This window comes from Musca autumnalis, unplaced genomic scaffold (genome assembly GCF_047663935.1).
Source record: "Musca autumnalis isolate F117 unplaced genomic scaffold, ASM4766393v1 scaffold_349, whole genome shotgun sequence".
Taxonomy (NCBI): Eukaryota; Metazoa; Arthropoda; class Insecta; order Diptera; family Muscidae; genus Musca; species Musca autumnalis.
Window position 1 is genome coordinate 72,065 of NW_027411921.1, and position 13,634 is coordinate 85,698.

The following is a 13,634-nucleotide window of genomic DNA, read 5'->3' on the forward strand; positions in this document are numbered from 1 at the left end:
GGTCTTGCATTCTAAAGAAGACCCCTAAAGCAGTCTTCTACTCTATAGAAAACCCCCAAAGAGGTGTTCTATTCTATAGAAGACCCCTAAAGAGTTCTTCTATTCTATAGAAGACCCTAAAATAGGTATTCTTTTCTATAGAAGACCCCTAAAGAGGACTTTTACTCTAAAGAAGAGGTCATATGTTTTATAGAAGACCCCTAAAGAGGTCTCCTATTCTATCGAAGACCCCTAAAGAGGGCTTCTATTCTATCCTATCCTAAAGAGCTCTTATATACTATAGAAGACTCCTAAAGAGATCTTCTATTCTATAGAAGTGTCCTAAGGAGGTCTTTTATTCTATACGAGACTCCTAAAGAGGTCTTCTATTTTATAGAAGATCTTTATAGAGGTCGTTTGTTCTATTCTCTACTAGACTCCTAAAGAGGTCTTCTATTCTATAGAAGTTTCCAAACGATGTCTTCTATTCTATGGAAGACTTCTATAGGAGTCTTGAGTTATATAGAAGACTCCTAAAGAGATCTTCTATTTTATAGAAGACACCCATAGTGGTCTTCTGTTGTATAGAAGACCCCTAATGAAGTCTTGTGCTATATAGAAGACTCCTAAAGATATCTTCTATTCTATACAAGACTCCTAAAGAGGTCTTCTATTTTAAAGAAGACACCTAAAGAAGTCTTGTGTTCTATAGAAGACCCATAAAGAAGCCTTTTTCTATAGAAGAACCATAATCACGTCCTCTCTTCTACAGAACACCCCTAAAAAGTATATTCTCTAGAAGACTACTAAATATCTCTCTATTCTAGACAACTCTAAAAATGGTTTCTATTATATAAATACCCCTAACTAGATCCTCTATTGTGCAAAAGACCCCCAAAAGAGGTGTTTCATTCTATTCTTCTGTTCTATAGAAGGTTTTCTATTCTAAAGAGGTCGTCTATTCTAAGAATACCCTTTAAGTGGTTTTCTATTCTATAGAAGACAAAAAAAGAGTTTTATATAGAAAACTCAAAAAAGAGTTATTTTAATCTGAAGAAGAGGTCTTCTATTCTGCAGAAAATCCCATAAAGAGGTCTTCGATTTTATAGAAGACGCCTAAAGAGGTCTTCTATTCTATAGAATGTCTCCTACTTTATAGAAGTCTCCTATTCTATAGAAAACCTCAAGAAATAAAATTGTCTTCTACTCTATTGAAGGTATTATTTTCTATAGAAGACCCTTAAAGAGGTGGAGAAGAAAATAATACTGCCAGTTTAGGAGTCTTCTGTACAATAGAGGACCTCTTTTGGGGTCTTCTTTGGAGTAGAAGACCCCAAAAGAGGTCCTCTATTGTACAGAAGACTCCTAAACTGGCAGTATTATTTTCTTCTCCACTATATAGAAGACCCTTATGTAGGTCTTCTATTCTATAGAAGAAACCTAACGAGCTCATATATTATATAGAAGACCCCTAACGGGGTCTTGGAACTTCTTCGATAGGCATTTCAGCAAATTGGATCTGTGTGACTTTATATTGGGCAACTAAACTATGGCACGAGATAACATCGCAATTTTCACAGCAAATGCCGTCCAAAGCATCTCTAAGTTTAGTTTTTTTTTTTTGCAGGAATCCCTTTGCATCCTGCATTTGATTATCCTGAAACCAGAATTCAGCTCGATAGAGTCAAAATGGGACAAAGGATAATCCTCTTTTGTAAAGAACATGTTCCATAACTAGTTCAAACAATTTTGTTTCTGTTTACCTTAACAACTTCGTTGGAGGATCTTTTTGTTGTAAATGATCCTTCAAGTTTTTACGCTTAGCGGTCGTTGTGCCATCCATCTGGGAACTTTCTAGTTTAGAAGTAGCAGCATCCATGGCAATCTTACCGAAAAAGAACTTCGAGTTTTTGTACAAAGCACAGTTCATCCAAAATGGGGTTTTTGTGTCAAAAATCTATATTTTCTAAATGGATAAAGATAGAACTATGAAATTTGGAGGAGATGTTTAGCAGACATAGATCTTTTATTCCATGTAGCTACAAACTATTCTGTCAACGTGTTCTATAGAATTTTATTGAATAAAAAAAGGTTTTTCGAAATTTTAAAGTTTGTGTAAGATAGATACATTAAATAAGAATTGATAATTTCTTAGGGTTATTTAAAATACGTTTTGGAGATATAGAAACATAAAACGTTATATTCTCAAATACAGACTTGTATTTTCACAACATACAATAATTCAATTAATGTGTATCAAGGCATATTTGTCCCAATTTACATTAGGCGAGTTTACTTGCGGCAATTGTCAGTTTGATGGAGAGAGAGGTGAGGCATATGGTAACCCTTTGCCTCTCTGCCCCCTCTCTCACCTACAAACTGACAATTGCCGCAAGTAAACTCGCCTAATGTAAATTGGGACTTTATACAAGGTAGAAGTGACAATAGGCTGTATTCTTACTTTTTTTGTAAATTTAGTTTTCAAAATGTAATAGGGTCTACTCATGAAATTTGAAACTTCGAAATTTGCTACCATAAAATACGGATTTTCATCCTAAACGTGTAATAAAAATTACCTACGAGAGTTCTGAATGCTTTACATTTTGATTCAAAGGTGTTCTATTTTAGAGGATTTTTAATATGTATTTATATTTTTGCTAAAAAAAATTTGGAACGACCCTATTATTCAATATTTTCTTTGACAATTAATTTTCAATGACAACAATGTTGTTTTTGTAAATTTGTTTGTTGTTGTAATTCATGCATATACCTTCTTTAAATTTGCCTTGATGTGTATACTACAGTGCCTGGCATAATTTTTTTGACAAGTTTGAAAAAATTATTTGTTTGTGTTTTTACCGGATTAGTCCTCTACAAAAATATGAAAAACAATTTTGGTTTATCCTTCACTATAGTTCTTAAAATTTAATAATAAATGTTATCAATTCAAATATACGCTTGCACTTTTGTAATGGAAATAAAATTCCACTGCGTGGCATAAGTATATTGACAAAATTGTTCATTGATTTTTAGACTTCAACAATTAAAAATGTGTTATTTATATTTTTGATTATTATCAGTTATATCAGTAAAAATAATATATTTTACACACATCTGTACCATTATGGACCCATTTACGGATCGATATTTCAAGGATATAGGGATATTCAAGAGATTTATCATCAAACAATATTATCTATTTATTTATTTATTGAGTCTATGGAATTACAATCCTTACAGACTAGCTTATTTACTAGCAAAATATAAATCTAATAACTCATTAAATTTATCTAGAGGGTAGCAAAAATCTAAATCAATTTCCAAATTAATTTTATTAAATTCATTTAATGTTCTCACAATAGGTTCGTTTCGACCATAGTTTGTTCTGTGGGTCGTAACGTTAAAATATTCGGCAAATCGAAGTGATCTTGTTGGCACTTTAAATCCAATTAAACATAATAGATCCGGGCAATCTTATCAATCAATTATCGATGGGTTTCTCCCGTTATCTCTGAAAATTTTGCGGATTTCGACTTTTTATGAGAGTAAGAACATTTTTTTTGTTCTTAAAAATGTGTTATTTGAAGGAAATATATTTAAGTTTAAATCCGAAATAAGCTCCAAACGTGCTCTACAAAATTCAGCCTTACCATAGTAGCAGTGTTCTGCAAATGAATACATACCACTTCGATCAGTTTACTACCATGTTGTTATGAAAAATCATTCATTGTGCCAAAATATTCATTATAGTCCACATCAATAACGATTAGAATTAATTATCGCAGGATTTTAAATGGTGGATCAGACTATGATTCCTGGAAGCATTTAGGCATGGACATACATAGCATTAGAAGGACATTTATTTCACAAAGATACCCAACTTTCGATTTTTTGACTCAAGCTTATCGAAAAGTGTATTTTAAGATAAATTATGTTCAAATATATTTTTATCAGTCCACAATATGCTCTGCCACCATGATTATGTGGGGTAAATGATTTTTATTGAAAATCTGATTGACAATTTTTGTAGCTATGCCTTATCAACCGAGTGGAATAGAAAAATATGACTTCAAATTAATTTTTTTCTAATGTCTAGATGTTGTAGTCTTAATTGAGAACTTGTGCTGACATCGAAATTGCTCAGAAGATGATGATTTGTGTGCATATGTACGATTAGATTTGTAAATCTCCTCTATTTCCGGAGTGCAGCGTCTGTAATTTCACATTTTTTGGTCTAGATCGTGCATATTTACAGGGTTTTCAGTATTTTGATATTTATTCGTTACAAAATAAATAGAAAACTGCAGCAATTTCTAATCATTAGCTACATTTATCGCCGAAACTGTCATTTTAAATTTCGTTACAACTTTTGACACCAATATTCCCTATTTTAATATAAAATCTTTGACTCTCAAGTACATTTTTATTTAAATGTTAATAATTTAGCTAAAGCAATTAATTTTGGTACCAAAAGGTACGATAAGGTACCAAAAGTAACATAGTTATGGCGTGTCAAAATACTTATGCCGTTTTGCATTTGCCTCCCTATTTAAACGTTCGCCTACCTATTCAGAAATTAAGTTGGAATTTCTTTGATCCATTAATTTTTATTTAGCAGAGAGGCCAAAGAAAAACCCTAAGCTGTTAATATCCCGTTTAACGAATTCTGACACTAATTATATGCCTGACAAGACAAATGTAGATTTTGTCAAAATAATTATGCCAGGCACTGTAGAACAAAAAAAGGACAAATTAAATTCATGGATGAATATTTACTTAGCCATTTTATGCTATTTGGCTGTTTAAATTATGTTTTGATACCAAAAGTCGGTGGACCAAGTCTTCGTTTATGGCCTTTCTGGAAACTTTTCGCGTAAAGTTCTGGCGGTATTTCCATGTATCCTTAAGTCGTGACTCTCGTGCCTCCTCCAATAGTTGCCCAATAGGCAGTAGACATGCTTCTATTATAGCTTTTCCATGAAATAACACCTTATGAACAGTGGTTGCCATATTATACCAACTATAATTGCCTAAATAAACCTTACACGTTTCTTGTGCGTATTTATCAAATTTGTCTGAATGTATTGATTTACCAGACAGCAGACATCCCAAAATAACTCGAAATCTTGTTATTAATTATTTTGTTAAATATTAGCAAATGATATTTGCCAATATTAAACAATATATAATTCGGTCGGAAAATGTATCTATGAACACCAAAATGCCTAAAATCGGGGTTACCGTTATATGAAAGTTCTATAAAAAAGTGGACCTATGTCCACAATTTTTTGTGTGCAAGTTTTTTGACCACTAGGAACCCTAAATGCAAAATTGTATCAACTTCGTTCCGAAAATGTATTTAAAAAAATCTACAATACCTGAAATCGGGAGTACCGTTGTATGGGGGCTACATCAAAACGTAGACTTATATATACAATTTTTGGTAAGGAGATAGTTTACTCCTATAAAACGTTATATTTCAATTTTTAGCTAGATCGGTTGATTATTGTAGGTAAAATCCTGAAAATACATAATATCGGGTGGTACCGTTATAGGGGGCCTATTTCCCGGTGTCGCACTTGGTCGCAATTAATCTATTAAGAAATTGATAATTCGAGAGCTCCTCTATATTTGAGTACCATTACAACAGTGGAACCCCGTGGAAGTTTTTAGTTATATCCTATTAAACAAGTAAAAAAGTATCAGTCGGCTTTGCCGACAGAGATATACCCTCAGCCAATGTGAATTGAAACTTTCATCGCAGATAGATCGAATGCATTTAGGGTCTTTTCAGAATTTTGTGGCCCTATTTGGACATTTGAATTTGCCGACAAAAATGTGGATTAGGATTGAAGTTCAAAAATGTTGCGTAGGAGTTACTTGAAGGAATGGACCTACATAGTCCATTATAGAAGTGGATATTTTTTTGGGAGTCAAATCTTTTCGATAGATATCGCGCCCACTGGTCATTTCAGTGGGTCATCGCACAGCTTTTCGACCTGTATGTCAGGAAGCATGGACTTGTCCACGGAAAACATAATATTGCTGTAAATAGGACCACACCGAACAGCATTGGTATACATTTCCAAAGGATCGTCGAACAGACCCTTAACTGCACTTAGGCACAAATGTTAAACTTTTGTGGGGGAGGTACCCTAAGGCACCCCCATTTTAGAAGTTAAACTAAATTTGGACAAAATATTAGGAGATCCAAAGTTTGGACCAAATTTGTTCAAGAGATATCGTGCCATTTTTTAAATATTCGGGGGAAGTATCGGAAATTGTGGACCGGTATTGCCTATCTTCGAACTGAAACTATGATAAAATATGACGAAGGTAAAATTTTAGACCAACCACTACATATGGTGCCATAGGAGTTTTTTAAACCTTTCGGACTGTTTTTTTAAGAAGTATAGACTTGCCCCTGAAAAAACTTTTACCGTCGTAAATGAGGCAGCGAATGCAAGTTGCCTTAACAAAAATCAAAGTGATTCGAGAGCAGGTCTTAAAGTGAACTTATCCGTAATTTTGTGTGATAGGTACCCGTAGGAGTGGACAAAAATAGTCCATATTCGAACCTGATCTATGTCTGGTAGATATATTAGGATGTGTAAAGTATGGACCAAATCGGTCACTTCCTTCAAGAGCTATCGTGCGAACAATTTTTCTGAAACTTTTTGAACTTTTGTGGGGGAGGTACCTGAAGTAGTGGACCAATATGGCTTATCCTCGCACTTAAACTATGTTTTGACAAAATTTTAAGAAGACCACATGTTGGATCAAATCTTATGATCCGTTCGAGAGTTATCTTGCGCTCCAACCACTACACATATCATAGGGGCTTTTCTTTCAGGCTATTATCTCAGGAAGTATGGACTTGCCCCTGATTAAATTTGTACCATCGTATGGGGGACAGTGAATGGACCGATATCACCTATCTTAGAACTTAAACTAAGTTTGGACAAAATATTAGGAAAGCCAAATTTTGGACCAAATCGGTTCATCCGTTCGTGAGTTATCGTGCACACCAGCCAGACAGACAGACATATGGACGGACATTGCTAAATCGACTCAAAATTGTCTGAAACGGATTTCGTCCAAACTTACTTGGGATCTAAAACCATTATTTCGATGAGGCAAATTTTGCCCGTATGAAAGTGTATATACACTCGTTGGCATAAATGCTGAGGCTTATGTATATAGGGCGCTTTTTATACCCTCAGCGTTTATGCTAACGAGGGTATATATACTTTCATACGGGCAAAATGTGCCTCATCGAAATAATGGTTTTAGACCCCAAGCATGTTTGGACGAAATGTGCTATATCGGTCCACTCCTTCCGGTACCTCCCCCACAAAAGTTCGAAAATGTTCGGAAAATTTGTGCACAACATAACTCTTAAAGGGAGTAACCGATTTGGTCCATACTTTGCCCATCGTGAAATGTGTACCAGACTTAAATAAGGTATTAATATGGGCCACTCCTTCGGGTACCTCCCACACAAAATTTCGGAAAAGTTCAGTTTAGGGTCATCTCTCGAGTCGCTTTAATTTTTTTTTTAGCAACTTGTATTCACTGCCCTTCATACGAAGGTATAAGTTTCATCAGGGGCAAGTCCATACTTCCTGAGAAAATAGGCTGAAAGTTGCAAAAAACCCATATGACACCGTGTGAGGTGGTTGGAGCGCAAGGTAACTCTCGAACGGATCTGCCGATTCGGTCCAAAATTTGGCCTTAGTAATATTTTGTCCAAACATAGTTTATGTTTGAAGATAAGCCATATCGGTCCACTCCTTCAGGTACCTCCCCCACAAAAGTTCAAAAATGTTCGGAAAAATTGTTCGTATGGTAACTCTTAAAGGGACTGGCCGAATTGGTCTATACTTTACACATCCTAATATATCTACCAGATATAGATCAGGTTCAAATATGGACTATATTTGTCCACTCCATCCGCTACCTCCCACACAAAATTTCGGATAAGTTCACTTTAAGACCTGATATCGAATCACTTTGATTTTTGTTGAAGCAACTTGCATTCGCTGCCTCTATTACGATGGTAAACGTTTTTCAGTGGCAAGTCCATACTTTTTGAGTGTAAAAACCCCCTATGGCACCATATGTTGTGGCTGGAGATCCACTTCCATAACGGTCATTGTCGATCCATTCCTTTTAGTATCTCCTCCGCAAAACTTTTGATCTTTAATCCTAATCAACATTTTTGTCGGTTTAAACGCCCAAAATTTTGAAAACCCCCTAAATACATATGTACTTATTTTGGGAAAAAAATTGTTTCAATATTAACAGGCTGAGGGTATATCTCTGTCGGCAAAGCCGACTTGTTTGTTTAAAATTCGTTAACTTATTGTTATCCCTCTGTCGTCTTTTACAGATAAAATGCTATAAAATCGATTTCCAAAAACGAAAAAATGTTTCAAGATCAGAATTCTACAAAATATACCGCTTTAGCGGTTTACATTTTACTGCTGCTTACACCACACCTTATCCTCGCAAATGATTCCAGTGATGAAACCTACAATATTGGTGGAGTACTGGCGGACAATATCAGCAACAAGACATTTGTGGATGTTATATCGGTGAGTTATTAATATGGAAATATGTACTCTAATAGAGCGGCGAATAGCTCTTCTAATATAAAACTTAGCTGCTATTCGCATTTAAACCCAATTTGCAATCTAAGGATTTGAAGAGCATTTAAGTGTTTTGTTAGAAGCCCAATTGAGGTTTAAATAGAAATCCAAATTGAATGTCTTACCGAAGCATCCTCTATTAGAAAACCCTTCTACCCTTATAAATTCATATCAATCCATTTCACCTTTTTTCCAGGAACTAAATTTCAATTCAAAATACAAAACCAGTCGCCGCATGACCTACTATGGCAAAACAATACGCATGGATAAGAATCCCATAAAGACGGTGTTCAATGTTTGTGACAAACTTATTGATAAAAGGGTAAGTTTTCCTCACATCGCCTTTTATTTTAAATTAATTCTGGACAATACTCAGCATTCTCCCCTTTAGTCCAACTCCTCCAATTTCATATCCATTCGATGATCACTGCCAAAAGTGTGAATAATTTCCATTTCGCCAAGAAATGTAAATATTAAAAATATCAAATAAATGAGAATCATAAAAATGCCAAGGCTGCGTCTTAGTATAAAGTTGGCTGAGCTGGCTCCAAATATTAGTAAAATCAGTCCCGTTATAAGGAAAACGGTTATATTAACACCCATTGTACCTTCGGCAACATTCTGAAATGAAAGGGAAAGTTGTGTGAGGGATCTTTATTGATTAAAAAGGTGATTGTGTATACCTTTTTATTGGTCCGGAGGTCATCGGAGTTTCCCGCTTTATATGTCATACCAAGACCAATACCTATAAGGGTGTCTGAAAAAGATCAAAATATGTAATAGAATAAAAAGAGGTCTTTTAACAAAAAAAAATAGAACTTCATTGATAAGACTACCAGGCTATCTCATAGAATCCAAACCTCAATGGGAAGGTCACGTGATCTTCTATGGGAAAATCATGTGATCTTCTGTGAAAAGATCAAGTGATCCTGTATGGGAAGATCAAGTGATATTGTACAGGAAGATCAAGTGATCTTCTATGGGAAGATCAAGTGATCTTCTATGGGAAGATCAAGTGATCTTGTATGGGAAGATCAAGTGATCTGCTATGAGATGATCACTTCACCTTTTATGGGAAGATGAAGTGATATTCTATCGGAAGGACAATCGATCATTTATGGGAAGATCAAGTGGTCTTCTATGGGGAGATCAAGTGATCTTCTATGGGAAGATCAAGTGATCTTCTATGGGAAGGTGAGGTGATCTTCTATGGGAGGATCAAGTGATCTTCTATGGGAAGATCAAGTGATCTTGTATGGGAAGATCAAGTGATCTGCTATGAGATGATCACTTCACCTTTTATGGGAAGATGAAGTGATATTCTATCGGAAGGACAATCGATCATTTATGGGAAGATCAAGTGGTCTTCTATGGGGAGATCAAGTGATCTTCTATGGGAAGATCAAGTGATCTTCTATGGGAAGGTGAGGTGATCTTCTATGGGAGGATCAAGTGATCTTCTATGGGAAGATCAAGTGATCTTCTATAGGAAAGTAAAGTGATCTGCACATCATATGATCTTTATGGGAAGATCATATGATCAAGTCATATTTTATGGGAATGTCATGTGATATTCTATCGGAAGGTCAAGTGATATTCTATCGGAAGGTCAAGTGATCATCTATGGGAAGATTAAGCGATCTTCTATGGGAAGATTAAGTGATCTTCTATGGAAAGATCAAGTGATCATCTATGGGAAGATTAAAATGGGTCTTTCTATCGGAAAGGGTCTAAAGAAGCACCCTTTCTTTCGGAAAGGGTCTAAAGAAGCACCCTTTCTTTCGGAAAGGGTCTAAAGAAGCACCCTTTCTTTCGGAAAGGGTCTAAAGAAGCACCCTTTCTTTCGGAAAGGGTCTAAAGAAGCACCCTTTCTTTCGGAAAGGGTCTAAAGAAGCACCCTTTCTTTCGGAAAGGGTCTAAAGAAGCACCCTTTCTTTCGGAAAGGGTCTAAAGAAGCACCCTTTCTTTCGGAAAGGGTCTAAAGAAGCACCCTTTCTTTCGGAAAGGGTCTAAAGAAGCACCCTTTCTTTCGGAAAGGGTCTAAAGAAGCACCCTTTCTTTCGGAAAGGGTCTAAAGAAGCACCCTTTCTTTCGGAAAGGGTCTAAAGAAGCACCCTTTCTTTCGGAAAGGGTCTAAAGAAGCACCCTTTCTTTCGGAAAGGGTCTAAAGAAGCACCCTTTCTTTCGGAAAGGGTCTAAAGAAGCACCCTTTCTTTCGGAAAGGGTCTAAAGAAGCACCCTTTCTTTCGGAAAGGGTCTAAAGAAGCACCCTTTCTTTCGGAAAGGGTCTAAAGAAGCACCCTTTCTTTCGGAAAGGGTCTAAAGAAGCACCCTTTCTTTCGGAAAGGGTCTAAAGAAGCACCCTTTCTTTCGGAAAGGGTCTAAAGAAGCACCCTTTCTTTCGGAAAGGGTCTAAAGAAGCACCCTTTCTTTCGGAAAGGGTCTAAAGAAGCACCCTTTCTTTCGGAAAGGGTCTAAAGAAGCACCCTTTCTTTCGGAAAGGGTCTAAAGAAGCACCCTTTCTTTCGGAAAGGGTCTAAAGAAGCACCCTTTCTTTCGGAAAGGGTCTAAAGAAGCACCCTTTCTTTCGGAAAGGGTCTAAAGAAGCACCCTTTCTTTCGGAAAGGGTCTAAAGAAGCACCCTTTCTTTCGGAAAGGGTCTAAAGAAGCACCCTTTCTTTCGGAAAGGGTCTAAAGAAGCACCCTTTCTTTCGGAAAGGGTCTAAAGAAGCACCCTTTCTTTCGGAAAGGGTCAAAAGAAGCACCCTTTCTTTCGGAAAGGGTCTAAAGAAGCACCCTTTCTTTCGGAAAGGGTCAAAAGAAGCGGAAAGGGTCAAAAGAAGCACCCTTTCTTTCGGAAAGGGTCTAAAGAAGCACCCTTTCTTTCGGAAAGGGTCTAAAGAAGCACCCTTTCTTTCGGAAAGGGTCTAAAGAAGCACCCTTTCTTTCGGAAAGGGTCTAAAGAAGCACCCTTTCTTTCGGAAAGGGTCTAAAGAAGCACCCTTTCTTTCGGAAAGGGTCTAAAGAAGCACCCTTTCTTTCGGAAAGGGTCTAAAGAAGCACCCTTTCTTTCGGAAAGGGTCTAAAGAAGCACCCTTTCTTTCGGAAAGGGTCTAAAGAAGCACCCTTTCTTTCGGAAAGGGTCTAAAGAAGCACCCTTTCTTTCGGAAAGGGTCTAAAGAAGCACCCTTACTTTCGGAAAGGGTCTAAAGAAGCACCCTTTCTTTCGGAAAGGGTCTAAAGAAGCACCCTTTCTTTCGGAAAGGGTCTAAAGAAGCACCCTTTCTTTCGGAAAGGGTCTAAAGAAGCACCCTTTCTTTCGGAAAGGGTCTAAAGAAGCACCCTTTCTTTCGGAAAGGGTCTAAAGAAGCACCCTTTCTTTCGGAAAGGGTCTAAAGAAGCACCCTTTCTTTCGGAAAGGGTCTAAAGAAGCACCCTTTCTTTCGGAAAGGGTCTAAAGAAGCACCCTTTCTTTCGGAAAGGGTCTAAAGAAGCACCCTTTCTTTCGGAAAGGGTCTAAAGAAGCACCCTTTCTTTCGGAAAGGGTCTAAAGAAGCACCCTTTCTTTCGGAAAGGGTCTAAAGAAGCACCCTTTCTTTCGGAAAGGGTCTAAAGAAGCACCCTTTCTTTCGGAAAGGGTCTAAAGAAGCACCCTTTCTTTCGGAAAGGGTCTAAAGAAGCACCCTTTCTTTCGGAAAGGGTCTAAAGAAGCACCCTTTCTTTCGGAAAGGGTCTAAAGAAGCACCCTTTCTTTCGGAAAGGGTCTAAAGAAGCACCCTTTCTTTCGGAAAGGGTCTAAAGAAGCACCCTTTCTTTCGGAAAGGGTCTAAAGAAGCACCCTTTCTTTCGGAAAGGGTCTAAAGAAGCACCCTTTCTTTCGGAAAGGGTCTAAAGAAGCACCCTTTCTTTCGGAAAGGGTCTAAAGAAGCACCCTTTCTTTCGGAAAGGGTCTAAAGAAGCACCTTTCTTTCGGAAAGGGTCTAAAGAAGCACCCTTTCTTTCGGAAAGGGTCTAAAGAAGCACCCTTTCTTTCGGAAAGGGTCTAAAGAAGCACCCTTTCTTTCGGAAAGGGTCTAAAGAAGCACCCTTTCTTTCGGAAAGGGTCTAAAGAAGCACCCTTTCCTTTCGGAAAGGGTCTAAAGAAGCACCCTTTCTTTCGGAAAGGGTCTAAAGAAGCACCCTTTCTTTCGGAAAGGGTCTAAAGAAGCACCCTTTCTTTCGGAAAGGGTCTAAAGAAGCACCCTTTCTTTCGGAAAGGGTCTAAAGAAGCACCCTTTCTTTCGGAAAGGGTCTAAAGAAGCACCCTTTCTTTCGGAAAGGGTCTAAAGAAGCACCCTTTCTTTCGGAAAGGGTCTAAAGAAGCACCCTTTCTTTCGGAAAGGGTCTAAAGAAGCACCCTTTCTATCGGAAAGGGTCTAAAGAAGCACCCTTTCTTTCGGAAAGGGTCTAAAGAAGCACCCTTTCTTTCGAAAGGGTCTAAAGAAGCACCCTTTCTATCGGAAAGGGTCTAAAGAAGCACCCTTTCTATCGGAAAGGGTCTAAAGAAGCACCCTTTCTATCGGAAAGGGTCTAAAGAAGCACCCTTTCTTTCGGAAAGGGTCTAAAGAAGCACCCTTTCTTTCGGAAAGGGTCTAAAGAAGCACCCTTTCTTTCGGAAAGGGTCTAAAGAAGCACCCTTTCTTTCGGAAAGGGTCTAAAGAAGCACCCTTTCTTTCGGAAAGGGTCTAAAGAAGCACCCTTTCTTTCGGAAAGGGTCTAAAGAAGCACCCTTTCTTTCGGAAAGGGTCTAAAGAAGCACCCTTTCTTTCGGAAAGGGTCTAAAGAAGCACCCTTTCTTTCGGAAAGGGTCTAAAGAAGCACCCTTTCTTTCGGAAAGGGGTCTAAAGAAGCACCCTTTCTTCGGAAAGGGTCTAAAGAAGCACCCTTTCTTTCGGAAAGGGTCTAAAGAAGCACCCTTTCTTTCGGAAAGGGTCTAAAGAAGCACCCTTTCTTTCGGAAAGGGTC

At 37.5% G+C, this 13,634-nt stretch overlaps 1 protein-coding gene across 4 annotated transcripts in view; it reads left to right on the top strand.

Moving 5' to 3' along the window:
- LOC141400526 (glutamate [NMDA] receptor subunit 1-like) overlaps positions 1-9,021 on the top strand; it is a 33,314-nt gene extending 24,293 nt beyond the window's left edge. For all 4 annotated transcript variants that reach the window (XM_073979728.1, XM_073979727.1, XM_073979729.1 and 1 more), the window contains exons 2-3: positions 8,372-8,576; positions 8,827-9,021. In XM_073979728.1, coding sequence (XP_073835829.1) covers positions 8,409-8,576; positions 8,827-9,021 — 363 coding nt within the window. In that variant the 5' untranslated portion in view covers positions 8,372-8,408. The remainder of the gene's footprint in view (positions 1-8,371; positions 8,577-8,826) is intronic.
- The last annotated feature ends 4,613 nt before the right edge of the window (positions 9,022-13,634 follow it).